The 27,668-nt window shown below is 32.7% G+C and overlaps 2 protein-coding genes across 4 annotated transcripts in view; both read right to left on the reverse strand.

The window, feature by feature from the left end:
• Positions 1-1,921: 1,921 nt before the first annotated feature.
• Positions 1,922-27,668, reverse strand: part of LOC139481228 (heat shock 70 kDa protein 12A-like) — an 86,965-nt gene continuing 61,218 nt past the window's right edge. For all 3 annotated transcript variants that reach the window (XM_071264399.1, XM_071264398.1, XM_071264397.1), the window contains 2 exons: positions 16,899-17,055; positions 1,922-3,162 (listed from right to left, as the gene is read on the reverse strand). In XM_071264399.1, the coding sequence (XP_071120500.1) occupies positions 2,114-3,162; positions 16,899-17,055 (1,206 nt within the window). In that variant the 3' untranslated portion in view covers positions 1,922-2,113. The remainder of the gene's footprint in view (positions 3,163-16,898; positions 17,056-27,668) is intronic.
• LOC139482849 (uncharacterized) lies at positions 22,657-24,308 on the reverse strand. The gene is made up of 2 exons (XM_071266890.1): positions 24,144-24,308; positions 22,657-23,227 (listed from the first exon to the last, which is right to left on the reverse strand). The coding sequence occupies exons 1-2, from the start codon at positions 24,294-24,296 to the stop codon at positions 22,919-22,921; spliced, it is 462 nt and encodes a 153-aa protein (XP_071122991.1). The 5' UTR covers positions 24,297-24,308; the 3' UTR covers positions 22,657-22,918.

The following is a 27,668-nucleotide window of genomic DNA, read 5'->3' on the forward strand; positions in this document are numbered from 1 at the left end:
TTTAATAATACTGTAAACCAAATTACTTCCATGGATATTTTATTTTGCGTTTACCCTTTCTAATCCATTTTGCAAACCAACCAAACCAACTAATTTTTGCGACCAATTGATTTTTGCAAATTTCACAAGTAGAAAAAAAACGCAAATATAAATCGTTGTGAATACTTCAATTTGGATCTTTCTTGAATAATCATCAAGTAAATAGTAAATCGTCAAATTAAATAGCTGTAAATTGTGGTCATGAACCAAAATGAAATATGGTTACAACCTAGATACACTGTAGCATATTCATTCTTTATAATTCCGTAACTTCTATTACAGCTATGAGATATTGCACCGTATACATTATATTTTGAACAGTGAACCATTTACCTTTTAAAAGGTTAACGTTGATCAAATTTTATATCTGTGCAGAAGTAAACATTTCTTTAAATTTTGTTAGCTGATAAAGATGGATCAGAAAACTATCATGGACTATTCTTTCTGAACTGTTTTCTAATGTTATAATTGAGATTACAAATTTATTAAAACTGTCTGGATGATTAACATGCAATTACTCCTGTGACTAAAAAACATACACATGATAATAAGAAAGAAATTGTTTAAAAAAAAAACATTATTAACTTTGTTTCAATCAATGCATATTATAAATGATATAATTTGGAAAAGAAACAATTTAATATGTTTGTGTAACTCTGCTTCAACTACTATTATGGTGGAATCTAGGGGCATCAATTCCATGAGTGATGGTCTGAAAATGTGCAAATGAAGTTATTTTGCAAATGATTTTAAATAGAATCGATTTAACAAATGTTTAATGGTGATTTTCTTCCTGCAAGAATTGAAATTAAAGTCTAGTTTGTTATATTTGCAGGCATCCACTATGTGATAATTTAATTGTTACAATGTGTTAATTGATAACATTTTATAAATTACTTTGTGAAAAATCATACAGTGTCAAGGAAAAAATATACCGACGAGGATATCACTGACATGCTGGACTTTTTAATTGTTGAATTTGGAAGTTTGGTCTTCCAACAGACTATTGGAATCCCAATGGACACCAATTGCGCTCCTCTACTTGCAGATTTGATTTTATATGCCTATGAAGCAGAATTTATCTAAGGGCTTGTACAGAAAGGGGAAAAGAAATTAGACCAGTCTTTTAATTTCACCTTTCGGTATATTGATGATGTACTGTCTCTTAATAATAATAGATTCATTGATCACTTACATTTAATATATCCAAGTGAACTTGAAATTAAAGATACTACCGACACAGATAAATCTGCTTCATATTTAGAGCTTTTTTTCGAAATGATTACTGATGGTAGGTTGAATACCAAAATATATGACAAAAGTGATGATTTTAATTTTCCTATAGTCAACTTTCCATTTCTGTGTAGCAACATCCCAGCGGCACCAGCAAATGGAGTCTATGTGTCTCAATTGATACGTTACTCTAGAGCTAGCTCAAAGTACGTTGATTTTGTTGAACGAGGAATACTGCTTTCTCAAAAGTTGTTAAGACAGGGCTATGAATCAATCAAATTAAGGTCATCACTCAAGAAATTTTACGGTCGCCATCATGAGCTGATTGGCCATTATGACAAAAGTGTGTCACAAATCATATCTGATATTCTTCCTCAGTCATAATAACCTTCTATCATTACCGAACTGAACAAAGAAATAACACGACGGGTGGTGTATACGATGCAGGAAATGCTTAAACTTCTGGAGCACCTGATTTCACTCCCGGTTTTTAGTGGAGTTCGTGTTGTTTCTTAATTATTATTTATAACTGTTGATGTAAATGTCATTTGGTTTTGTGGGTCTTTGTTTACTCCTTTGTTTTGATTGTTATTGTCTTTTGCTGCATGCAAAATGTGAGGGAAAAAGAAAAAATTAACAAAATTTACCACTTGTTGAATTATAGATACCTCTATATAGATATCACATGACACTATTGAATTTGATTTCTTTGTTTTATATGATAAAAGTCTATGACAAGTAAGTAAGAAAAATATTTCTTACAATATACTAACATATATTGTACAGTTAGCATACCAAAGTACAATGAATCACTTAGTACATTATATTATAGTTAAGCACTCTAAAACAGATTAAACTCGCACTCAACAATCCGTCCAGTATGTAAGTCTTTAGCTCGGACTAAAAGTTCAGTGTAACCAACTACCATCGTCGCTTCTATCTCTAATGTTTGACCAGCTCTGATATCTGGTAGTGGAATGATTAAGCTGCCTAGTCGCTGACAGTTTGGATCTGTAACATATCGTGGGTTAGGGTCGATCGATGTGTAAATTGTAAACTCTAGGTTACTTTCGTCTGATTTGAAAACTTGAAATATTTGGGACACTGTATGACCTGGCTCCACTTTCTCACCAGCTTGAAGAAATTTAAAGAATAAATCCTTGCATCGATTAACAACAACTAAATCTGATTTCTTGTATTCTGGGTGCATATGAGGACCCCATAAGCTCTGGATACCATAAGTACGTCGCATTAATATAGCACTGATAGCCTTTGGTTGGTTGCCATATAAAACTGCTCCTTTAAGAACAGCAAGCTCTGCCTCTTTGGGAATAATTATCTTTTTATGTTTTCCAAATTTTTCTGTCATTCTATGCTGTATAAGCTCACATTCAGAGAATCCCCCTACCATAATAAGATTCTCCAAGTCTGATAACTTGTCATCACGAAACATTCTTTCTAGATGTTTTATTAAGGCTTCTGTTGTAGATTTGAATAAATCTCTAAATGTATCTGGGGAAATGTGTAACTTATCCTTCTTGTAGCAAACTGCCTGACCATACGGTGATTGCTCTAGAGCTGTCTTCATTTTACCTCTACAGCTTTTAACTAAATCAATTAGAGCAACAGGTAATGTAACGACTACTTTGTTAGTTTGATCTACACGTATTGACCTCTTTTTAGTTTCAAATTGTCTGAATAAGTCATTAAAGTCTTCAAGTTCAGTTTTTCTTAATTCTTCCATGACTGTGTGTCCAAATATTCTTTTAAGAAAGCCATGGAAAGATTCATCAATAGATTTCCCACCCCAGGGACCACCACTGGCAGGAACAACTTCCTTCAGTGTACCATCTCCACATCTTTGATGAACTGTAATATCGGCTGAGCCACCTGTACAAAATATTACATAATATATATATATATATATATAGAGAGAGAGATGTTAGTCACATGCATATTGTTAAAATATACTTTTTAACTCTTTCAGTCGTTTTGGAAAATGTTGTTTTTGCTCATTGTAGATCAATGTAAAGATCCATTCTGTTACATCTTTGTGATCAATGTATTTGGCAATCGTTGATGGCAGTCAGCAGGGTTTAAGAACATCAGTTGGTCAAAGCGTTATGTTAACCTATACTTTTTCACTGCCATGAAAAGTTTCAACTAACTTCTGATGGTTATAACACTTAAAAAACTGCTTGATTTTGTGAGTAAAAAGATCAGTTGTGATTACATTTTGTATTGCAGTATATTGTTAACATACTTTATAAGAATATATCATTTCTATCGATCATCCCGCTGGGATATCGTCAAGAACACGGTATTATTTTATTTAGGGGGTTCACTCGATAGACGCAAATTTTTATTAGTCTTCACTTCAAGGTTAATCGAACAAATTTATTTAATAATTGATTTTTACATTTTTTTTACTTTACACCGAGCTCATGAAGGTCTTATATCTGTCCACAATTGTTATTCTACTTATTTCACCTGTATCGGTGTGGACAATTCCATGTTTATATCACATGACATCTCCGCGGGAAATTATTCTATTGCGACCGTACATATGAATGTAAATTCGGATTAAGGTTTATGTACCCTTCTGTAGCCATTTTTGTACGAATTTTTCAAACCTCAATTGTATAAAAACTAAAGATACATGTATAATAAATAATAGAGATAGGCCATTTAGTACATGTTCCAAGGGGAAACTTGATGCAAAGCATTATTTTTTACTGTTTCATTGCATTTGATAGAAAAAGAGGACTTTGTGGCAAATAAATCAAGATTTTTATAGAAAATCCACAGCCTTTAATACAGAGATTTTTGTTATAAAATTTGAAACATAAATTACTCACTTGATTTTCTATGATGTGCTAGTGTTTATTTTTTACAAAAAGTTCTAAGTAACCTGTAAATTCCAAAACACCTCGTGCTGAGTCACTAAAGTCGAGCGCACCCTAAAAGGTGTACTTGATTTTGGCCATATTTATACTTGTCTTAACCAATAACTACATTTATAAACTTGTTTTAAGGAAATCAATGCTAGCACTGCATGCAATAATCCTATATCTATCAGTCATCAAATTGCCAAATATGAGAGTACAAGGATAAAGGCTGTGGATTTTCTTTAAAAATCTTGATTTATTTGCCACAAAGTCCTCTTTTTCTATTAAATGCAATGGAACAGTAAAAAATAATGCTTTGCATCAAGTTTCCCCTTGGAATATGTACAAAATGGCCTATCTCTATTATTCATAATATCTGTAGTTTTGATACAATTGAAGTTTGAAAAGTTCGTACAAAAATGGCTACAGAAGGGTACATAAACCTTAATGCATATGTGTTGTGAGATATATTGTTCTCTGTGTATATATTTTTGATAAATTGATGATCACATTTTCTACAACATAGTTAGATGTCAGGTTTGTACACATTTAGTCCCCATTTAGTCTCTACTGTAGTTTATTATTCAAAACTTAAGCCAGTAAACTGGTAAAGGGATACATGTGCTGCATAAACCCATCACATTTCAGGACATTTCAACCAACAAAAAACTATTGAATATTTTATCAGTTGACATATCTATTTTTATTTCATCTAATGTCAGTCATACCAACTGATAGGCCAAATAATTATGACATCTTGAAAGGCTATTATATTTTTTTTCTTTGACACCTTACTTCGACAGGAAAAAAATAGCCTCCCAAGACGTCATAATTATTTGGACTAACCAACTGACAAATTCAGCGGAAACCGTGTATTCGTGAATTCTATGTCTTTAATCTGCTATGGACGATTCTCTATAACATTGTATTTAATGGGGTTGTTTACATTTTGAGTCGTATGATGAATGTATGTTGAACGATTCCATATAACATTGTATTTTAGGGGTTGTTTACATTTTGAGTTGTATGATAAACGTATGTTTGTATGTGTTTCTTAATGAAAACAGCTCAATTTTATGATACTTTATATCCCAATTGACTCATGGCATTTACATGGGAATTCCGCAAATACCATACTGCCATATCGAGTTTAACAATAACAAAACAAATATATACATGTACATGTATAGTCACAGAAGTTTGAAATTCTAGCAATGACGGTGTAAAGATATGACAAACTCGACTATCACAGTAGAATAAAAAAAATAGGGAGGTACACCCGATGGTACACCCCCACCCCATCCTTATTTTTATCTAGAAAAGGACAGGGAGGGGGTAAGGTCGTTCTACGTTGATTAATTTCATTTATATTCACATTGATACATTACATGCGAGTATACGTCAATGAGTACCCAACGTCAATGAGGACCCAATGACAAAGAACACAAAACGACATATAGGACATATAGAGGGCAACAATCAGTCTTCAACAATAGACAAAATAAAGATATAAAGCTAACTGTTTTGAGAGTATTATAATTTGGACTTCGTTAGATATTTTTCAACAAATTTATAGTTTTTTGTTGTTGTGAATATATTGACCTAGAACTGTCTTTATATCTCTCTCAGACAATCGAAGTTTCAGTTGGTATAACATGTATAAATCTTTTCAATTTGCAGTGTTGTTCATTTGTTTTGGACATTTCCATATAATGCAGCATGTCAGGCCAAATATCTCGGCGTTTGGATCTTTGCATATGGCCATAAACATGACGTCAATTCGAGAAGCTAAAAATTTGACGTCTATTAGAGAGGCCAAAAATTGTTGTCGATTGACCCTGAACAAAAATGTATAGATGTACTGATTCAATTCAATAGTCTGTTTTCAGATGCCTGAGATGCACTCCAATATTTATTATTCATTAAAAATACAATGAATATATGTGGAATCATCTTTTAGAAAAGTTGTTCTTATGGTAATGACCCCCCCCCCCAATCCTTTATTTAAGTTAAAAAGACTACATCTTTTTACCCTTATTTTAAAGCAGCAAAATATATCTCATTTTTCAGCGGGGATACTTTTTATGTCGGGACAGTTTTCCTCATATTTGAAGGCTGTATGGTTGCCTGTAATTGCTATGTCATCTGAACCTCTGTGGATAGTTGTCTCATCATGCCTAATGGCAATCATATTAAATATTAGGCGAAAAAAAATATATGTCTGTCTACGGTTACCCGACCCATCCTATTTTGAGTGCTGACTCTAAGATATTTTATCCGTCATAAAGCGAAAAATAAACTGGACTCGTGTCAAAAATAAAGATAGTGTTGCCTCATTTCAATAAGTCCCCTGGCCTTCATCTTTGTAATTTTTATATGTATCCACCCTAAATAAATGTTGATTTGAATAAAATGAATCCCCTCCAGAAGGATAAGTTGAAAAAGTTTATTTACTTCTTACCTTCTTTAGAACTTTGTTTTTTTGGGGGGTGGGGTGGAGGAGGGGTTGAACCTGTTGTTAATAAGTTGAAAATCAGGCCACTACTTTTTCTCAATTCAATTGTTACGTATTTAACATGTCTGGACTGTTTTCTTTCTCTTTTTTGAAGGCTGTATAGTTGCCTATATTCATTTTGTTATTTGACCCTCTGTGGATAGTCGTTGAATTGGCAATCATACAACATATACTTTGTTCTATATGGATTGCAGACCTGAAAAAGATGTTCAAAGTTGAATATGCTGCAAACTTCAAACAGTCTACTACAACTTATTTACTATGAGACAATCAATCAGAATCGAACTATACATGTATACATTTATAATTGATTTCATCCCAGTCCTCATGTACATGTGCCACTATAGGTTGTATTTCTGTAAATATTGACAATGCAATTTCCAATAGGAACTACCCCTACCTCGAATGAAAGGTTACCACATATTTCAATGTAAACAATATGCACGTGTTTATTAACTGGTAGCATTCCCAAGTTCTGTCTCTGCAGATACCAGTCTGAGATATAAATTCACTTAAAATGTTGTAGAGATGACTGCTAACGTTTGATTTTTGCATAACTTCCAAGCATAGTTATTGTTTTCTATATAAAGAACTTAAAAATCATAAAATCATAGCATTTACAAGTTAAATTATTTGTTTTATGACCCAGGTGGTAGGCAATTTTCTATGTTTCTTGCCCTGGGGCCTCAAATTTCCTAAATAATTCTGCTGTTTCTAGCAATTTGGAATATTTAGTACATATTCAGGATAGAACACACTATTGTAAGTTTTCTTGAGATATTTTTGTTTTTCTAGCTTGTATTTATTATGACGTTGTGACAAAAAAGCAGATTTAGGTGTTGCGGCTTACTTTTGGGTTATCGAAAGGACACAAATACACCATAAATAATATTCAGGAAGGATCTATGAGTTTCAATGACGGCGAAGAGTAAATATAAGCACTTCTTAACAATTTAACTTACAAATATGCAAATATTATGAATTAATTTTGTATCCAGGACTTTAAGTAAACTATGCATACAGTAAACTGTGAATATATGCTGAGTCATCATATTTAAGGCCTAGGATTCTATCAATCTTCATTAAATATTTATAAAACTTCTTATTTGAGTTAATTTCTTTAAAATCTGTGAAATAAAGCAAATTTGGTTTAATAAATTCTGAATGTTCCCCTTTTTCACCCTATATAGGTTGCATTTCTGTAAATATTGACAATGTAATTTCCCATAGGAACTCCTTTATGAAGTTTTGAAAAAAATCTTATCCTAGAATTGAAAGTTCATATGCACCACAATTATTTTCAAAGGTCAAACTATAGGGCTGTGCGGCATATTTTCAACGTTTATATGCCCTGAACTTCTCAGAGTTCAAACTTACACTAATTTTCTTAACTACCCCTACCTCGAATGAAAGGTTACCAAAGATTTCAATGTAAACAATATGCACGTGTTTATTTACTGGAAACATTCCCAAGTTCTGTCTCTGCGATATGGAACACAGAGAGCATAACTGGGAACCAGTATGTAAGCAAAATTAATTTTCTATGAATATTCAATTTCTCCCCAAAAGAGGCGTGTTTTGAGCAACAGCTGTATTTACAAAGTGCAACCTATAGCTATTAATCAACAGAACAAATGCAAATACTTATAGTTTGATGCCATGAAAGTTGTGGTTTTTTTTTTTATAAATCTCTATCTTTATATCAATATATTAACTGTATCCAGATATGAACATGTTGGGCTCTTCTTCAGCAGAATATACAGTATAAGGTTTTCTCATTTGTATAGGCCTGTTTACAGGATGTATAATGGAATAGTGTTGTCAGTATGTCTGTCCGTCCGTTGTCAACATGTCAGACATTAACTTTAAAGGCTTTAATAAAATTGCATAAAACTTTGGTGAATTGTTTATATCTATCGACGTGAGCTCCCCTTCTTTTTTTTTACTAATTTTAGAATTTATGTTTCCGAGTCCTAAAAAAAGGGGGGATATTCCAGTTTTAAAACTTTAACTCAAAAATGCTTTTAGCAGTAACTGTTCTCATTAACATTGGTGAATTGTTGATATCTAGTGATGTAAGCTGCTGCCTTTAGATAGAATCTTACAAATTTTACATTTCCAAGTTATGGTGGTTTTATATATTAGAAAGGGGGAATTTTCAAGTTTCTGATAATGTTATCAACAATTCTCATTAACTTTGGTGCATTGTTTATGTCTATTAATGCAAACACCCTGAATGATTTTCAATAAATTTCTAATATGACATTTAGAAGTAATTGAACTTGATTTTTAGTACATGAGACAAGCCTATCAAACACTCATGGCCCAGATGGTTATTGAAAGTAGAATGCCTACTGATGACATTTAATTTCTTGCATCCATTTTATTTGAATTTAAAGGAATAGATGTTACATGTCTGTAATTATGTAAACAAACTCCACATTAATCAGACATCAACCTAAGCTAACCTGGATGTAATTGTAAGACATCTAGAAGTCAATATACAGTTTTAAACAAAAGACAAAATAATGAAAAATATAACAAAGTTTTGAGAAAAATTATTATAAAATGTATTAGTAATATTTAGAAAATATCGTTTAAAATTTAGGTTCCACCTATCATTTTAAAACTGGTATTTCGTTGGGGCTATTCTATCAGAGGGATATTTCATCGATATGGAATCTTATTTCATCATGAACATGATGAAGTCAGATTTGAACATGGACATGAGAAATGAAGGTGGAGTAAACCTGAATGTCAATTTTAGTCTTATATATGTTTGTCAATTTTACTCTTATATATGTTTACATATATTTGTATATTATTGATTCAGTTGTGATGGTAAATACAAACTCACAAGTATAAGATAAAAAATTATAGTTTTGAATGTTTCTTCATCAGTTAACTAGCATTAGATGGAGATATAATCTTATTTCCAACAGAGGGGCACTCACCCTATATCAATGTGTGCATGAAGTGATAGATAGTTCATAGATACTGAATGCTTTTACCACAAATTTGTGAAAGTTTTAACAGGTATTTATACTTAGAATACAATAATAAAATTCATGTTTTTCACTTCAGGAATTCTGATCCAACCATGTATACGTAGTATCTCATGTTATTGAGATATGGTTTTGGTCGATGGATGTTAATGAAGGACCTGTATATACGTAGTACAAAGTATATCACTGGATTAAGCTCTTTGTCCAAGTGTATTATGAAAGTGCTTTACTTTGAGCTCAGTTCATTGTTATGCAATTCATTCATTGGGAAATAAAGATTTGACAGACCACTCTCATGTACAAGGAATTATCAAAGTTGTATCCATTTTATGTACAATGTAAGTAATAGGGAGATATTAGCATTTTATTTAGATTTGAATCAAACATTTTTGTCCATTAGCCAAATTTATAAAACAAAAACACAAATTTACCAAACTCTAGCTACTAGCAATAGGATGCCTGATTGTTATGTTACGCTTTATTTTATACATATACATCTATACTGCCTACATGACGCCTTAGTAATTATAAGGCCTATTTTTTCTCTTTAAAGAACTCGTCTTCAACCAGTTTAGTAACAACATTAAGATTTTTTTTATTTTTTGTTATTTTGATTTGTATTCGGAACTCTTTTTGTTTTACCATCACCGCTATGGTAAAAGCTGCAATACTTTGGTAGGATTGCTACGAATAATTCCGACAACAAATGTAGGCATGTTATACACCATTGTAAAGATAAATCAATTTAGATTTACGATATAACAAGTTTGAGTGAGGTTGATAGCCTATAAAGCGGCATATAACGGAACTTCGTCACCACCTGACATTTTTCGAAAATGCAAGTTAAGTACCTTGTGTTATATTAAGGTATATGGGAAATTTTTTCTGAGACAAGTGCCTGTGTTCGTGATCTATAATGAAAATGTTATTTTATAAGACTTATGTAAAATGGTTGGGGTTTGGAAAAAATTTCAGCTATGATATATACATAAATTTTCTTTACAGTTTAATTTACTATATGGAGATCTTGTCAATATTCTTTAAATTATAACTGATATCTTACAATTTTAAAAAGGGAAGATGTATTTTTAAATACTTATAAGCAGAGACATATATGTGTATATATGTCTCTGTTATAAGTCATAAAATAGTAAGATGATATACTAGTAGTTAGGAACTATTCTATTTTAAAATAGACAGTTTGTAAAATTGGAAACATACATACGTGTATAACAATAATGTTTAGTTTGGTTTAATTTACTGAAAGTAAAAACAATTTTTATGTTTATAAAATACTTTCCAGTTTTACTCAAATATGTTATATCAAAAGGAGATGTATATAAAAAGGGAGATGTAAAGACCAATTTCATGTTAAGAATTGTATCAAAATTCGTTTTGCAAATTTATTGATTTTTTGAAACTTGCATTTGTTCATTGGTTTTACTTTCCCCTACTCATATATTTCCCTGAAAATTGAGAAATGGGTCACGACAAATTTGAGCCCTTTAATTTTTTTTTGAATTATATATAAATATCTAACAAATAAGGTATGTTGATTTTACATTTATTCTATGCATTGTGTGGTAATATGAAAGTAAATTTAGCTATTTCAATGCCGTTAATGTGAACTTGAGACAATGATAAATATTGCAAATCTGATTATTGTTTATTTTCGAAATACGAACTTTATTCATTGCTTGTGTAAATCCTAATAGTTACAATGATTGTTTTCTATATTTTCACAACTATGTTTATATTTTTGTGAATGTTTTGAACATTGTTATTGGAATAAATCTCATGAGGATTGCATTTTCTTTGTAGTCAATCTCATCTCACCAGTTTATACTTTAGATCCATGTACTTGGAATATTTTTGGAAAAAACTTGAGGTGTGAATTGTGTTATATTCATTTCGACTGATATTAGCGGGATATATTCATTGATGTATACGTATATGAGCACGCCAGAAGAAGTCGACACAATTATAGATTAAGATCTGATTTTGAAAAGTGTGGAAACAGAGATAAGTGGGCAACATATAAGTTCCGAAACAATTATAGATGAGAAACTCAAAACAGAAACGACAGGTAAAATGGAAGAACAGAAAACATCTGAAGCGGTAGGCGGTGTTAGGCCGAGAAAGTATATGGACTAAGGAAACGAATTTAGTGAAGGAAAAATAACTCAGTGTTTTAATGCATTAAAAGTGTTAAGTGAAAAATTATCCGAATGATATCTGACAAAGAACACAACGAGACAATACGAGTGAATTATAGAAATTACATGCAAGGCTATGAACAGTTTATTAAAAATTATTGATGTGGCAACAGGTCCGAGTGGTTCTCCGCATGCAACGAAAACGAGACTAGGATGGATACTTTGGAACGTTATATGTGAAACACAAGGAAACAGTTTTGGGGTTAATAGAGTGCACTTCCAAAGAGAAGGAATAGATGAAATACAACTTGACATTTTAATGCAAAATTTTTTTATTTTTTGGAAAGGATAATAGAGGACAAGAAAGAAAATTCAGCAGAGGACAACATGTTTATGCAAAAAGTTGAGAAATCAATCAAACTTGATGAAGATGGACATCATTGTATTAGTTTACCGTTCAGAAACAGTGAAGTATGTTTTCCAAATAATGCAGAACAATGTTTGCAGAGGCTGAATTCGTTAAAGAGGAAGTTATTGAAAAATCCTCGTGTTAAGCAGGATTATCTGGACTTTATGAACAAGATTATTGAAAGAGGTAAAGCAGAACCTGTTCCTTCCGATGACTTGGATAGAAATGAGGGAGAGGTTTTGAACCTTCCCATCATGGTGTGTACCAACCCCAAAAGCCACGAAAGATTCGCGTCGTTTTCGATTGCTCTGCAAGAAATCTACATGTCTGTGTTATTTTGAACAATTAACTTTTACGAGGTCCTAATTTAGCAAATATTCTTTTAGACGTTCTGATGCGATTTAGGCACAACACGAATGCAGTGTTAGGTTATATTGAATCCATATTTTATCAAGTTAAAGTACAAACAAACAACAGAGACTGTTTGCGATTCTATTGGTGGAAGGATGGAAACATAGATGAAAACCCAACGTTGAAGACTGTTCGTCGTCAGTTGATGAAGTAGAAAAGGCTGTTTCACTGATTAAGGACGTTACTAAATTGTGAAGTAAAGGAGGTTTCAATTTGACTAAATGGATGACAAACAATGAAACTGTTCTGGAATCTGTTGGATCGTAGTAAGAAGACACATGTATGGAGTTTAAGCGACGAAAGTGGAGTCGAACGCGCTTTAGGTGTTTATTGGTTCGTAAATGAAGATAAACTTGGTTTTCACATCATCATGAAATTCAATGTTGACTGTTCTTAGACAAAATTATTGAATCTTAGGTATGGAACGCCACAGCTGTCTTATGTGGAACTCTGATATTACTTTATGTTGTCTTATTATTACTAAATGATATTTTGTCTTAACTTAATATGGAATAGTCATTACTTAATGATATTTTGATATTACACTATATGGTTTCGTAATGACTTGATATAGTTTTGTCATTACTCAACATGGTTTTGTCCTTACTCGATGTGGTTTCACCATTATTTGATGTGTATGTGCCTTGACGTAATGTATTTGTTTCAATACATGATGTGGTTTTTTTATTTCGTAATGATGATTTGTCTATTCTTTATATGGTTTTAACATTACGTAATGATGTTTCAAAATTTGACGATTTTACACTACTTGATGTTTTTTTCTCATTATTTGATATGGTCTTGTGATTCTTTGATGTGGTCCTGTCATTCTTTGATGTGGTTATCCCATTACTAAATGAGGTAAAACCACGTGACAAATTCGGACAAACCTGTTCTATTTTTAGATAGATTTCCATGTTGTATGTGCCTTGAATGCGAGTGGCCATCCATCTAATTAGTGCTCAAATTAAAGTTCGGGTTACTGTTTGAGTTAAACTTTGAGGTATTTTTCGAATTCAAGTCATGCATAGAATTAAAGTTCCAGTTAGCATTGAGTTTCGAGTTTGACTTCGACTTTGAGTCACATATAAAGGCATAGTTCTATTTGAAATTCGAGCTATTTTATATGTCTTTTTGAGTTCGTAATTAAATTTTATATCGCGGAACAAGGGCTTTTGCTCGGGCTTCCGAAAAGAGGGCTCCACTTTCAACACTCCGTACAGTCAGCTACAAAAGCCACCATGCACAAAATCAAACGAAAACTATCGGTATATTTTACAAAAAAACAAATATGACACATATGTATACAACGACAACAATTGAACTACATGTTCCTGACATGTTCCTGACTTGGGGCAGGTACATAAAGAAAGTGCAAGGGACGGAGTCTAACATGTATTTGAGGGGATATCGGACTGTAACAGTGTAACAGCACAATACGAGAAAAAAAATGTAAACTAGACAACATGATGCCCACGCACTACACTCATTTAACCGCTTATACCCCAAAAGGGACAAAGTTAAATGTTTCTCCCAAAAGAGGAAAAATAATAAAAAGAAAAAACCCTGACCACATGATCACCTTCAATACATGTACAAACAGCTAGCAGAGGGATAAATTCCTAGCAATCAAACTGTAGGAGTTATCTAGAAACGCCCTACTCATGCAAGTGAATTTCCCAAAAATGACAAAGTTAAACTTTCTCCCAAAAAGAGCACATATTTATAAAAATTAAACCATGACCACATGCAGCACACCTTCAATATATGTACAAACAGACAGTAAAGAGAACACTTCCTAGGATGCAAACTGTTGGAGGAGTTATGCGGAATAACTATTTATCCATAATGGGACGGAAAGACGGACGGACGGACAGAGGTTAAACACTATACCCCCAATTCAGTTGCGGTAAAGTTGCGGTGGCTTAAACGAGAGTTTCAATTAGCTGACTCAATAGATCGATATGACTGGGTAGTTCAAATCCATCTCGGGTTCCACAGAAAGGTAAGGAGATTCTGCTCAACGTTAAGAACCCGTCGTGTTATTCGCGAAATTATAAACCGAGTGATTTGGTTTTATTTGGAAGTTCACATTCGAGTAAAAGATGAGGGTGTACCGTATTATGGTTACGACAACTGGAACATGTTCGTCGTCACATGTGAAACAGATATTCCAAACAGTTTATTTTTCAATTAGTGCGAGGTAGATCAGAGAATTAAATTGATTAAAAGTAAAAGATTGATATTCGTTTATATGTTCAAATGATCATTCACGCGGAAAAAAAATCGGAGAATTCTTATTTTACAGAATTGACGCTTTGTCGCTTAGTCCGATGTGTTTTATAACTTGTATATGAGTTTCCCCTCAATATATAGAAAAAGCATCTACAGAAAAACACTTTTTTTTGACCGATGAATGTACAGCCGACCAACATTACGCTTTTACACTGAAAGCACCAATCAATATCAGGCGAGACACAGCGTTCCGTTGAATATTTTACAAATTTATTATAATACTGCTTCTATTTGAGAACTTCTGATCAAATAACAGGACCAAGTGGTGTGGGGATATCCCAATTATGTCCGAAATACTGTAAAATTTTTAGGATTTTATTTTTTTATTATTGTCTGCCGTTGCCCTTTTTCATACCAAATAACTCTGAACAACCACTCGATTTTTAATTTGAACTTTAACGTTGGCGATACCCATCCAAAGCACATTAAACAAACGACATATTGAAATCTGTTTAAAGATTGATTTTTTTTCACATAGTGCTTGGTGGCATTTTGTAGCTGACTATACCAAGTGTTGAAGGCTATACGGTTGCCTATATATAATTTCTTATATCCACTGCATTTAAACTCTGGTGGATAGTTGTCTCATTGACAATCACACCACATCTAACTTTATTTCAACTCCTATGGTGCGTTTTGCAACATTGTTTATTTAGTACGCATATCCCGGAGCCCTCTTTTCGGAGGCCTAAGCAAAAGCCCTTGTTCCGCGATAGAAAATTTAATTACGAACTCAAAAAGACATATAAAATAGCTCGAATTTCAACTCAAAATCTTAATTAATCTAAATGATACTTAAATTCGAATCTTACTCGTTGTCTGCTCTTTGGTCGGGTTGTTGCCTCTTTGACATATTCCCCGTTTTCATTCTCAATTTCCCTTCAATATGGAGCTCTACCTGGGACTATAATACTATAAAACTATAAGAATAGTACATTTGTACTCCCTGGCTCTACCTAATTTCCATTTACTTAAAAACAGTCAAATGACTTCTTACAGGAGTTCTCGAACTTATATGACGAATTTTCTCACTTGCACGTTCGCCTCGTATATTGAAATATATGGTAAATTATTGATATAACTTTTAATAGCAAAAATTACCAGCAAGACAAGATCTACTGATTTTCATAGTTCTTTATTTCCCCCCTTAAATTCCGTCTATATAAAAGTGTCTTTCCGTTTCTGTTTCCGTTCCGTTTTCCATTTCCGACGTTTAGCAACACCCGTAGAGAAGACATTCGAACATACTACAAACAAGCTAGGCTAGTAGTGACAGTATTGAGATTTGTCAAGGTTATTGTAAATTGGGGTATGGAGCTGGCATGTTAGTAATTGCTAGTAGTCCTTTGTCAATTTATGTACCATTTCATTTTGTTTAGTTTTTTTTATTACCTATTCTGACATCGAACTGAGTTCTACTGTGCGTATTGTTTTTTACTACATTGGTTATAGGTCAAGTGGGGGGGGGGGGGTGTTGAAATTAAAAAAAGAAACATGTTTAGTCCCACCCCATTGTGAGCCTGTCCATCTTTTATGATTTTTAATTTTAGTTTCTAGTGAGTATATTTCAGAGTTTATTATGACGCCCATTCACACTGATCTAGTATATATTTTTGTTTAGGGGCCAGCTAAAACACGCCTCCAGGTGCGGCAGTGCTGCATTGAAACCCTATGGTGGCATTAAGCTGGTGTCTGTTCTTTGGTCGGGTCGTCGTCTCTTTGACAAACTCCCCATTTACATTCTCAATTTTACTATAATGTTTTCAAATGTCTCGTGTAATTAGGATTTGTTTTTTGTTATTTATTTAAGATTGATTGATAGTTGGCTGCTTGACTTTCTTGTATTAAGCATACGTAATGACAAAACATCTGTTATCTTCATTGGAGGTTTGTAATTGACGATACCTTTTCGAACTTTCTGACCTCGTAAAGCACAAACTTATTTACCTCCAAGGTCAACTACCATGTACTTCATTCCTGCTTTAATTGTCTCTGCAAAAGCATTTTTTTCTCGATTATTTCGATCAGTCATAAAGTGCTGGCAGTAAATAGCAGCTGCTTCAGGCTCTAAAGCAATACTCAAGTGGCCACTTTTTATACCAGCCTGTAAATATATGGTATATAGAGTATAGAAAATTGTTATGATGTGGATCTTCATGAAAAGACTCCACAGAGCATCAATCTCACATCTGGTATATATATATACTTTTTTTATATTTAGGTTTTTTTTTTTAAAATTAAACACAATCCTATAACTTTTCTGAAGCCTTTAAGTTTTTTAAGTAAAAAATATTGTGGTTGTCTGAATAACAGGCAGACACTCAAAATAATTGTTTATGGTATTATTGCCGTGACACAGTCATCCGATATGTTCCATCATGTTTAAACTTTGCCCTTGTATTTTGTATTTCGGATTAATTTTTTCTGTTTATAGTATCTACTTTACCTATTAATCTTATCATGATAATAGACATAATCAGGAAAAGTAATAAAAAATGTAATATGTAGTTTTGACTGTTCACTCTTATTTATAATATATATATAGACCTATATAATCCCTGAGGAATCCTTGTAATGTAGTTCCTAAGAACATTGCGACGAAAAGTATTCATGGAACGGACGGACGGATTGACAGATGGATCGATGTACGGATGGACGTATGGATCGACGAACGGACAGACAGAGGTAAAATAATTTACCCCTACTTTTTTAAAAGCAGGGTAAAATAACAAAATAATGAGTACACATATGTCCATGCTGTTCGCGAGGTTTTTGTTCTAAACATTGTGTATGAGTTAAATAAGATAAGGTAAAGTACAGACACACAAAAATGACGAACGGATGAACGGTAACAGTTAATGCCTTCCTCGCTTTCGACAGGAGCATGGACAATCATTGAAAGTCAAACACTCCAATATGAGAGGCCACCCATATAGAAATGTTTGTAAGTTTCCCTTGCTGACCGCTTAAATTATTTATTACAGTTTTTAGAATGAAAGCAAATAAAACTAGAGGCTCTGTTTGTCAAGTTTGCTCTCTATGCTTTGGTTATATGGAGATGAGCCAAAAACTGCAAACTGCATTTTATCCTATGTACTATTTTTAGCCATATATGCTATCTTGGTTCGCAGGCGGGGTCATCAGACACAGTTTTAAAACAAGATACCCTAATGATGATTGTGGACAAGTTTATTTAAAGGAGTAGGGAGGGGCATTAAAGCCTGGATTTGGCCCCAAAAAAATAATGTTTGATATCTATTCCAAATTGGCAAATAATGTTTTGAAATACATAGGTTCAAGAAATATAAAAGAAAAACATTAAGATTTTTACCTGATGAGGTCACAATTACGTCACATTATGTACTATTTGAAAAAAAAAAACAATGAAAAATACAGATTTTATGCAGTTTTTCATCTTAATTTCTGTTATTGAAACATCGTGCGCAGACAAGAAACAACAAAATAATTTAACAGAAGCTTTATTATTACTATTGACATGATCCCACCAAATATAAAGTTGTTTTTTGGGTGCGCACATACTTTTTCAATCGAAAATATGCATAAAATTTGATAAAAAAATAAGGAAATCACGAAATTTTACAAAATAATATGCAAAATAAATCATGATTTGTTGCCATGGAAACTTGTTCAATGTCAAATGTGTTTTGTTTCTCTGAGTACCTTGTACTGTAGTACGGTTTTCAGTTATTTGAGAATACCAATGATAACTTTTAAATTTGCAGTAATTTTTTGGCCAAATAAGGGCCTTATTGTCCCTACTCCTTTCTTTCAGTAGTTTCAGAGGGAAAGATTAACGAAAAATTGTTAAGAATTGACTATAAAGAGCAATTACTTCTTAAGGGGTCAACTGACAATTTTGGTGATGTTGATTTATTTGTAGATCTGACTTTGTTGAACATAATGGCTGTTTACAGTTTATCTTTATCTATAATAATATTCAAGATATTTATAACCAAAAACAGAAAAAAATCCTTAAAAGTACCAATTCGGGGCAGCAACCTAACAACGGGTTGTCCGATTCATCTGAAAATTTCAGGGCATAAATACCTTGACCTGATACACAATTTTTACCCTATCAGATTTGCTTCGCTCTAAATGCTTTGGTTTTAGAGATTTAAGCCAAAATCTACATTTTACAACTATGTTTTATTTTTAGCAATGGCGGCAATCTTGGTTAATTGGCCGGGATACCCTACACATTTTTTAAACTAGATTACCCTAATGATGAGTGTGGCCACGTTTGGTTAAATTTTGCCCATTGGTTTTTGTGGATAAGATTTTTCTTAAAGTTAATGACGACGGACGACGGACGACGACGGACGCCAAATGATGAGAGTAAAACCGCGGAAACTACTTTTTGGTCCGTGTAAACTCATCAACACTTTAAACAAACTTTTAGTATAATAAATGTAATTATCTGTAAATATTTCGGCGAGGGAAAAAAACTTAATTTGCTACCGCAATTTGCAGATTTAACATCGTTGTTATGATATTTAGAGTAGTTGTATGTATATAAACCATGATTTAGACTTGTTTATATAATATAAATATAATATATGTATAAACCAGTTTGAAATGTTTAAAAAAAAGGTTTTATTTTGGGATTATCAAAAAAGAATGCAGATTAGAATTTTTATCTATTTTCAAACTGGCTTCAAAAACATACAATCATGATTAATTGACATTTGCATTTGAACTTTAGCCTGAAAAGTTACTCTAAAAAAAAAACCCCCAAAAAAAGCAGCTTAGAATGGAATATCCAGTGGGTGATTTAGCATGTTGTCTTTCCGGAGAAAGGAGATAAAAAATTGATTCCTTAAACAAGAATATTTCATCCCACATTGAACAGTTTTTACATTTAAGTAAACAATCAAGGTCAGTTTCTAATTGTTATACAACAAAAATAATATAAAACAATGCATCTTTATTAAACAATTATCTGATATTTAATGCCAAATAAGCATTTGGGTTTACGATTGCTTTTCGTTTTGCATTTTTTTTAAAGAAATCAACTTGTTAAATACTTATTTAACGTCTATGCTATATTGGCACCAACGTTTTAATATTAGAGAATTTTAAGTTTCAAACGAAACTTACGTACGTTAACGCAAGTAACTTAAGCGTACAATTCTACGGACTTTTAAGACTTAATTCAAATTGTGGTTGTCTCCCTTCGCCAGTTCAATCATTTCAGATTTCAACCAGATACTCATCATAGTTATAATATTGTTTTAATTCTAAAATAACATTCATGTTTCAGGTACAGACATTTCGATTTCGGGGTGTGTGGGGAGAGCGCTTTGATATTAAAATGAAGATATTTTTGGTTCTGATTTTGACTGCATGAAATTGAATTCACAGCTTTTTGAGTTAAAAAAATTTGAGTTAAAAAAAAATTAATCAAATTGGAAATTAGTATATTTAGGGTGAGACAAATTTTGAAAGAGCATTTAAAAAATCTTTACTAAAGTGATGTGTGAAGGTTAACAAGTCTACAGGTTTACAGGTTTAATTTTACAATCAAGCAAGTAATTAAGAATAATTAGAAAGGAGTTAGGTATACATTAAGACCCCCTTTGGCCCCAAAATATAGCAGTTTTACAAATTGTTAAAATGTAAACTTTTAGTTATTAATTGGAAAGTGAAATGATTCAGCTACATGAACATGGGCTGATTTTGACATTACAGTGCACATATATCAGGTACTAGCATTATTAAGTCATACTACATTACTGACATTTTCACAATTTTAGCATTTTTGTAAATTTTTAGACGATGAATTTAGTTTTGCATGGTTGACTGAAATAATTTAAATTAATACGGATCACGTAAAATTTGTTTAGCGAAGCTTTGGGACTTTAAAAGATTAGCCATTGAAGAAAACGGGCGAAGAATGATGGCAATAACCATTTTACCTTGTAACTACGCCAGTTATCGTTCAATCCAAACACCAAATATCATTTCTCTGTATCTAAATAACCAGAATACCTTTTGTGCATTTAAAAAGGACTTTTTTTATTGTTTGCCATTCGAAATACTCTCTTCTTTTATTAAGGTCGAACTTGTTAGTAATAACGAAGCAACTCTTGGAAGGTCTGTCGTGTTCCAAATATAATAAACTACTTATATTGATAGTCATTGATATAAAGATTTACTACAGCTAGCACAAAAACTTGTACGTGGTGAGACTATAATAAAATATTGAATCTACATGTACTCATTACAATTATTCAATACACTAAAAATAGTTGGCCTATAGCTCAAAGGTTCTAAGAAACAGACTTAAACAAGAAAAAATAAATTATGTATGTATGTGGGTGTAATTCGGTGGGCGTGATTTGTTTGTGTGTTTCATACTTGTTTGTCGTTCTTTTTTTTTATATATAAATAAGGCCGTTAGTTTTCTCGTTTTATTTGTTTTACATTGTCTTATCGGGCCTTTTATAGCTGACTATGTGGTATGGGCTTTGCTCATTATTAACAGCCTTATGGTGACCTATAGTTGCTAATGTTTGTGTCATTTTGGTCTCTTGTGGGCAGTTGTCTCATTGGCAACCATACCACATCTTTTTTTTTATATATAAACATTGACATTAACCATGAAAATGACCCATTGAGGTCGAGATCAGATGAACAACACAAGGCAGACATAAACATCTTAAAATTCGTCCATACAACAAATAAAGTTGACCTATTACTGATATTTCAAGAAAACTAAAACACAAGAACTTAACACTGCACAATGAACCGTGAAAATGAGGTCAAGGTCAAATAAAACATGCAAGACTTGCATATAAAATATCCCATACACCAAATATAGTATTTGAAAAAATACCAAAACTAAATAAAAACTTAACTTTGACAACTGAAAATGAGTTCAAGGTCAGATGGTGCATGTGTATCTGCCAGTTAGACATGTACAACTTAGTCTTACAGTGAATATACTAGACCTCTCTAAGCTAAGGCTCTCTTGCTTATAGACTTGACCGTTAAAACTTAACCGTGTTCACTAATCCATGAAAAGTGATCGAGGTCAACTATAAACTATTTGACGGGCATGAGAAACTTGCAAGGTACGCGCAATACCAAAAATAGTTATCATATTACTCACTATTAAAAAAAAAGAATTTTAAATAGTCACTGCACTATGCAAATGAGGTCAAGGACAATGGACATGTGACAGACGATAAATTCATCACACGACTGAGGCATTTTTTTACAAAGTATGAAGCATTTAGTTTTCCAACCTTCAATTTAAGAAGGCAGCTAACTCCACCGCCGACTCCATCGTATCACTATCCCCATGACGAGCTTTCTGCGACAAAAGTCGCAGACTGTACGAAAAATAGGGGATAAAAAAACCTGTTTTGACATGTTGAGAAAGATCCAATACTTAATTTCAACTTAAATCAATATTTTTCCAAAAATTATTACCAAGAAACTGTATGAGCGATTTTTATCAAATATATACCAAAAGATGTAGAATTGTCTGAAGTTTTTTGTTTATTTGGTTATCATATTATTCATGCTAATTTTTTGTACTTTTTTGTAATATAATGAAACAATTTGGCCATTTGTGTGAAATGTGTCATCCGGGCTTCTAAAAATATAATACTAGTATTTTTTGTAGTGTTATCTTTGTATTGCTATACCAGCTATTCATATCTTGCAAACGTTTCCACATTGTTGAAGACCTGGATGTGACCTCTGGATGACGATTTTATTTTGATATTATAGTTTGGAGGGGCCTTTCATAGCTCACTATGCGGTATAAACTTAGCACATTGTTGAAGGCCGTACCATGACCTGTGTAATTTCTGTGTCATATGGTGTCTTGTGGAGATTTTTTTTTATTGGCAATCATATCTCATTTTTTGTTAATAAATACTAAAGATATACAACTGAACAACATATTGGTATCAAAAAATAACTTCATTTCTCAAAAATCACATGGATAAAAACTTGTCCATGCATTTGTCCATCTTTGATTCCAATGTTTTTCCTCGTTCTATGCTCTCTTTAACCGCTTCATATGTCTCTCGTGCCAATTCAGATGTTGACTTTCTTGGCGCTGGTGGTTGGGCTTGTACCAAAGGAGGTTCATCTTCTTCCGAACTAGACGGATTTTCTGCTGGTACCTCTATCGCTGCTTCTCTGTGGTCATCATCTAGCATTCTCCTTTTAACCACAGCTTCTATTTCTTTTTCTATTTCTTTTTGTGCTATAGGCACACCAGAATGTCCTCGTTTGCACAGCTGTAAAGAAAAACGTAAGATGTACTGATTTATTTAAGTTAATTCTCAACAAAAAAGTAGTATAACAAAAAGGAAAAAAAAATCAGATAGTTGTCGCTTTATATTTGCTGATTTGTTAAGTTATTTCCGTAATAATTTTTTTCACGAATGGGTCAATGGGATTAAATAATCAGAAAATAATAAAAAAAATCTAACTATAATTGATAACAGTCCAGATCATTTGAACAGTATATATAGAAGTTTATGGCGAGGGCTTCATCCTGCTACACTTTCAAATACGAAACTAAGCAATTAAAAAAGATAAAAAACTATTTATTTGGAAATAATCACCAACTTAACATGTAGTTCAAAACAAAGCTATAATTATTGTTGTTCATTCATCGTTTTGACTCCCTTTTTTTATAGTAACAGCACACATCTTTTATCTTCAAATTTCAATTGTCGGAAAAGTCGCCAGAATTTTCAATTTGTTTTCTTTACGAAAGGATGTCTACCGATCGAGGGGTCAACCAAAAACTTTAAAAATATAGTAAGGCAGTAATCATTTGGATTTTTGGGGAGGGGAGGGGTAGTTTTTTTAGGTGAAAATACGGCCATATTTGTCCATTTGTTATGATGAACCTCCTTAATTTGTCGCCAAAAAAATAGATTGTTTTTCGCCATAGGCATAGGCTATAGGCGAAAATCTAGTTTTTCCGGAAAAAAACCCATAGCCCCCCCCCCCCCCCCCCGAATTTCAAATGGTTGAACACTGTCTTAGATAGTTGTAGATACTTTAATCTTTTGATGAAATCTTATGACTAATGAAAATTACACTTTTTACGAGAAAGGGGAATTTACAAAATTAAAAAAAATAATGAATCTAATCAACTGATCAAACACACCCGACAATGCGTCAAAATTAACTCTAAAGTACCTTTTTTGAGATAACTTCTTTATCTTTGGGATGGTCTCCAGCTTGTCCGGAGTATCTGCTCTCCATTTCCCTTATTCTTTCAACGATTTCTTTTAACTCTTCATTGGTAATGATAGCCCCATCCTTTGTTAACTTTTTCATCTGGTCGGACATTCGTCTTCTTAATTTCTGGAAATCCCCCTCTAGGTACAACGACTTGGCCTGTCCAGGTAGTTCATCTATATTGCTTCTAATATTTTCCAATATCCTCGGCCAATTGCAGCGAGTTTTTTCATAGTTTTTGGCAATCATTATTTTCTCATTTAGAGAAACTTCGACACGCACCTCCTTTGCTTTCAAAGCCATTTTGCAATGTTGGGATATAAATGTTTTTTTCTGTATGTCCAATCAGAGGTCTCAAATAAATAAACAACTTCTTATGGACCAAAACAGGAGGTCCTTTAACTTTTATCTGCTTTTTATTAAATTTTATTTACATTTCGATGTATAATAAAAAAAAATAATAAAAAAAATATCGCTTAAATCTAGCTTTTTTGATTTTCAATATTTATAGGTACTAGTATATATATATATATATTTTATACACTATATATGAGGTTTGAATTCCCATCGGATACCTTATATTCAGCTTTAATACCTGAACTGGTATACATGTATAATAAAATAAATGTGTTTTTAAAGCTTCATAATGAACGGAAGGGACACTCTTTTTGCTATGATTTTAATGATGTACATGCAGTATCGAATGTTAAAAAATTGTATGCTTCTTCCATACAAGTCAGATGAGGATTTCGTGTTCATAATGTTTATGAATATGTATTCTTGTTATGTACGGAATATGAGGTTCGTCTTACCACACGTAAACCTTACAATAAGGAATAGAATTTTGGAATTTGAAGGAATACCTCACACATATGAAGCACGGGATGTCTTTTCTGTTCTGCAAAATCGACCATTTGATTTTTGGATACTTTCTGGGGAAAGCCCACGCTCATTTCAGGAGTTGGTATTGGCAATTACACCAAGAACTGCTGGTTTTCGATATGGAGTAAGGTTCATGACCCTTGAAAACAGACTGTTGATGACTTTGATATGGCTCCGCCAATATCCAACATATTCGATGTTATCTCAATATTTTGGCATAAGTGTACCAACTGTTTATACTATTATAAAGAAAATGTGGATAATTTTATGGGAAGAAGTTGCCAGAACAATAGTGTGGCCAGATAGGAATACTTGGCATCGGAGAAATGGAAAGTGGCCCGAAATGCCCAACGTTTTGGGATGCATCGATGGAACTTCGCATGAAATTTTGGTGCCGCAAACCGAACCACAAGAAGAATTTTACAGTGGTCACAGAAAGTTCCATTGTATACACACCCAGGTACAAGTATATGTTGAATTATATTTTTTCGCATATTGTTAAGACACCTTAAAAAGGATCACATAGTAATGATTACCCCCCCCCCCCTTTTTTACGTACAAAAAGAAATTTAAAACACTTATGTGAGCATGTGATTTTTACGGCAAAATATGTGACTTTTTTTTGGATGAAAATTTAAGCATTTACAAGCTATATATATATATATTAAGCTATCTACAAACACTTAATTTTAAGACTATTACGATTCGACTATAAGTATTTAAAGATTTACACATACAGCATTAGTGATCATATGATACGGAATTTTCAAAGTAACTATTTGCATGAATTTAAATTTTAAAACTTTATAGACAAAGGACACAGACACAAGCACTTGACTGGATACCGAACCTCTAAAACTCGCCCCTCCCCCTTTTTTGGTTTGATTTTTTATTAGAATGTATTTATAACTTTAAAATTGATATAGAATATTTTTTTTGTGGTTATGTAAAAATACATAATTTCTATGAAAACTAAAAAGCTCAATTTCGCATTTTTTATTCGAAATATGTATACATGTGAATTATTTTTTTCAATTTACATGTGATTTAAAATATACTAGTAGTACATGCGACATCTACGACAATCCAACCTTTTTCTCTCCATTGATCGGTTGACAGGGTTAAACAAAATTATGAAAAGATTCACCAGTCTTTCAATAAATGAAAAAAAATCATAAAGCTATACAAACTTTCTCTGACAGCAAAGCACTATTTGATTCGTCATATTTTTTAAATATAGAATTCAATTTTGTTATTCATGAATTTCAGCAAGAAAAAGTTGTTGTATACACACGTTATTCTTTCCACCTGTTCGTACCCTTTTCATATCTCTATTTTTGAAATACTAAACCCATTCCTGTTTCTTTCTCATCAAATTAGTATTTCTGTTTTGTGGGGGGGGGATCCATAATTCAAGCTCATCGGGTTTGAGGAATATGGATGTTTCTATCGTGTCTATTTTAAGTAACTCTTGTCTGAAATTATGCAAGAAAAAACCGGGGAGGGGAGGGGGACATGCCCGAGGGACTTCTAATGTTCGGTACCTACCTATGAATCAGCCAATGTATGAAATAATTTCATCCATACGAATAATAAAAAAACGATGCACAACAATTTTCAGAATGCTATCAAATCTACATGTATATGCTTACATTACTGTAAGTATTTTGTTAACGGAGTAACTTTGATCGATAAGGATCATGTTTATTTTCACTCTCGACTTAATTTATGTTTTACAGGTGGTTATAGATAACGAAAAAAATATCTGTCATATTCACTCCGGATTTCTGGGCCATGATAATGACGCTTTCGCGTATCAACAGATGAAGCGTATCGGTCCTGGACTTGATCTTGATTTTCCTGCCAATGGGTTTATCCTTGCAGACAGTATTTATCCAAATACAAGACCTCTGGTGACGCCGTATAAAGCAAATGAAATAGCAAGACTGCCTCGCAATGAAAAAAGGAGGAAACGAAAATTTAACAAACTGCACAAGAAGAGGAGAATTTTTGTTGAGCATGTTATAAAAGAGCTTAAAACTTTCCGGGTTATCGGAGCAATTTACCGCCACACTAGATGGGAACTCTCTTGTATAGTTGAGACGTGTGCTGGACTTGCAAAGAGAAGGGCTGAATTTATCAATAATCTTGATTAAGAACAAGATGTTCCTACGGTTGCAAAATAAACCCATACAAGATATGTTTTTATTTCGTTATTACTTAAAATTGTCAAGATTAAAAACCTTTACGGTCCAATTTCAAATTACACTCCATGCGGTAAATTAATTAATATTGGACGAGTCCTTTTCATTTTTTTTATGGGTGGTCAGAAAAAAAATTGAATAACTCAACTGACTGTAATTTGCAAAATTGGCCTGAAAAAATCCTGAAAAATCAAAACAAAATATGTTCCTGGCAATTTACAGCACATCTATATTAACAGCATGCAAAACAACTCATCTCGGATAACTCATTGATTAACTTGCTTGCTATCTTTGTTTGGATCTTTGTTTACTATTTACTGAAATTTGATTGGACAATAAAGATTAAATTCATTTCATGTCAATTCTTATGGTCCACTCAAATTCCAGCATATGTAAA

Source organism: Mytilus edulis, chromosome 7 (genome assembly GCF_963676685.1).
Source record: "Mytilus edulis chromosome 7, xbMytEdul2.2, whole genome shotgun sequence".
Classification (NCBI taxonomy): Eukaryota; Metazoa; Mollusca; class Bivalvia; order Mytilida; family Mytilidae; genus Mytilus; species Mytilus edulis.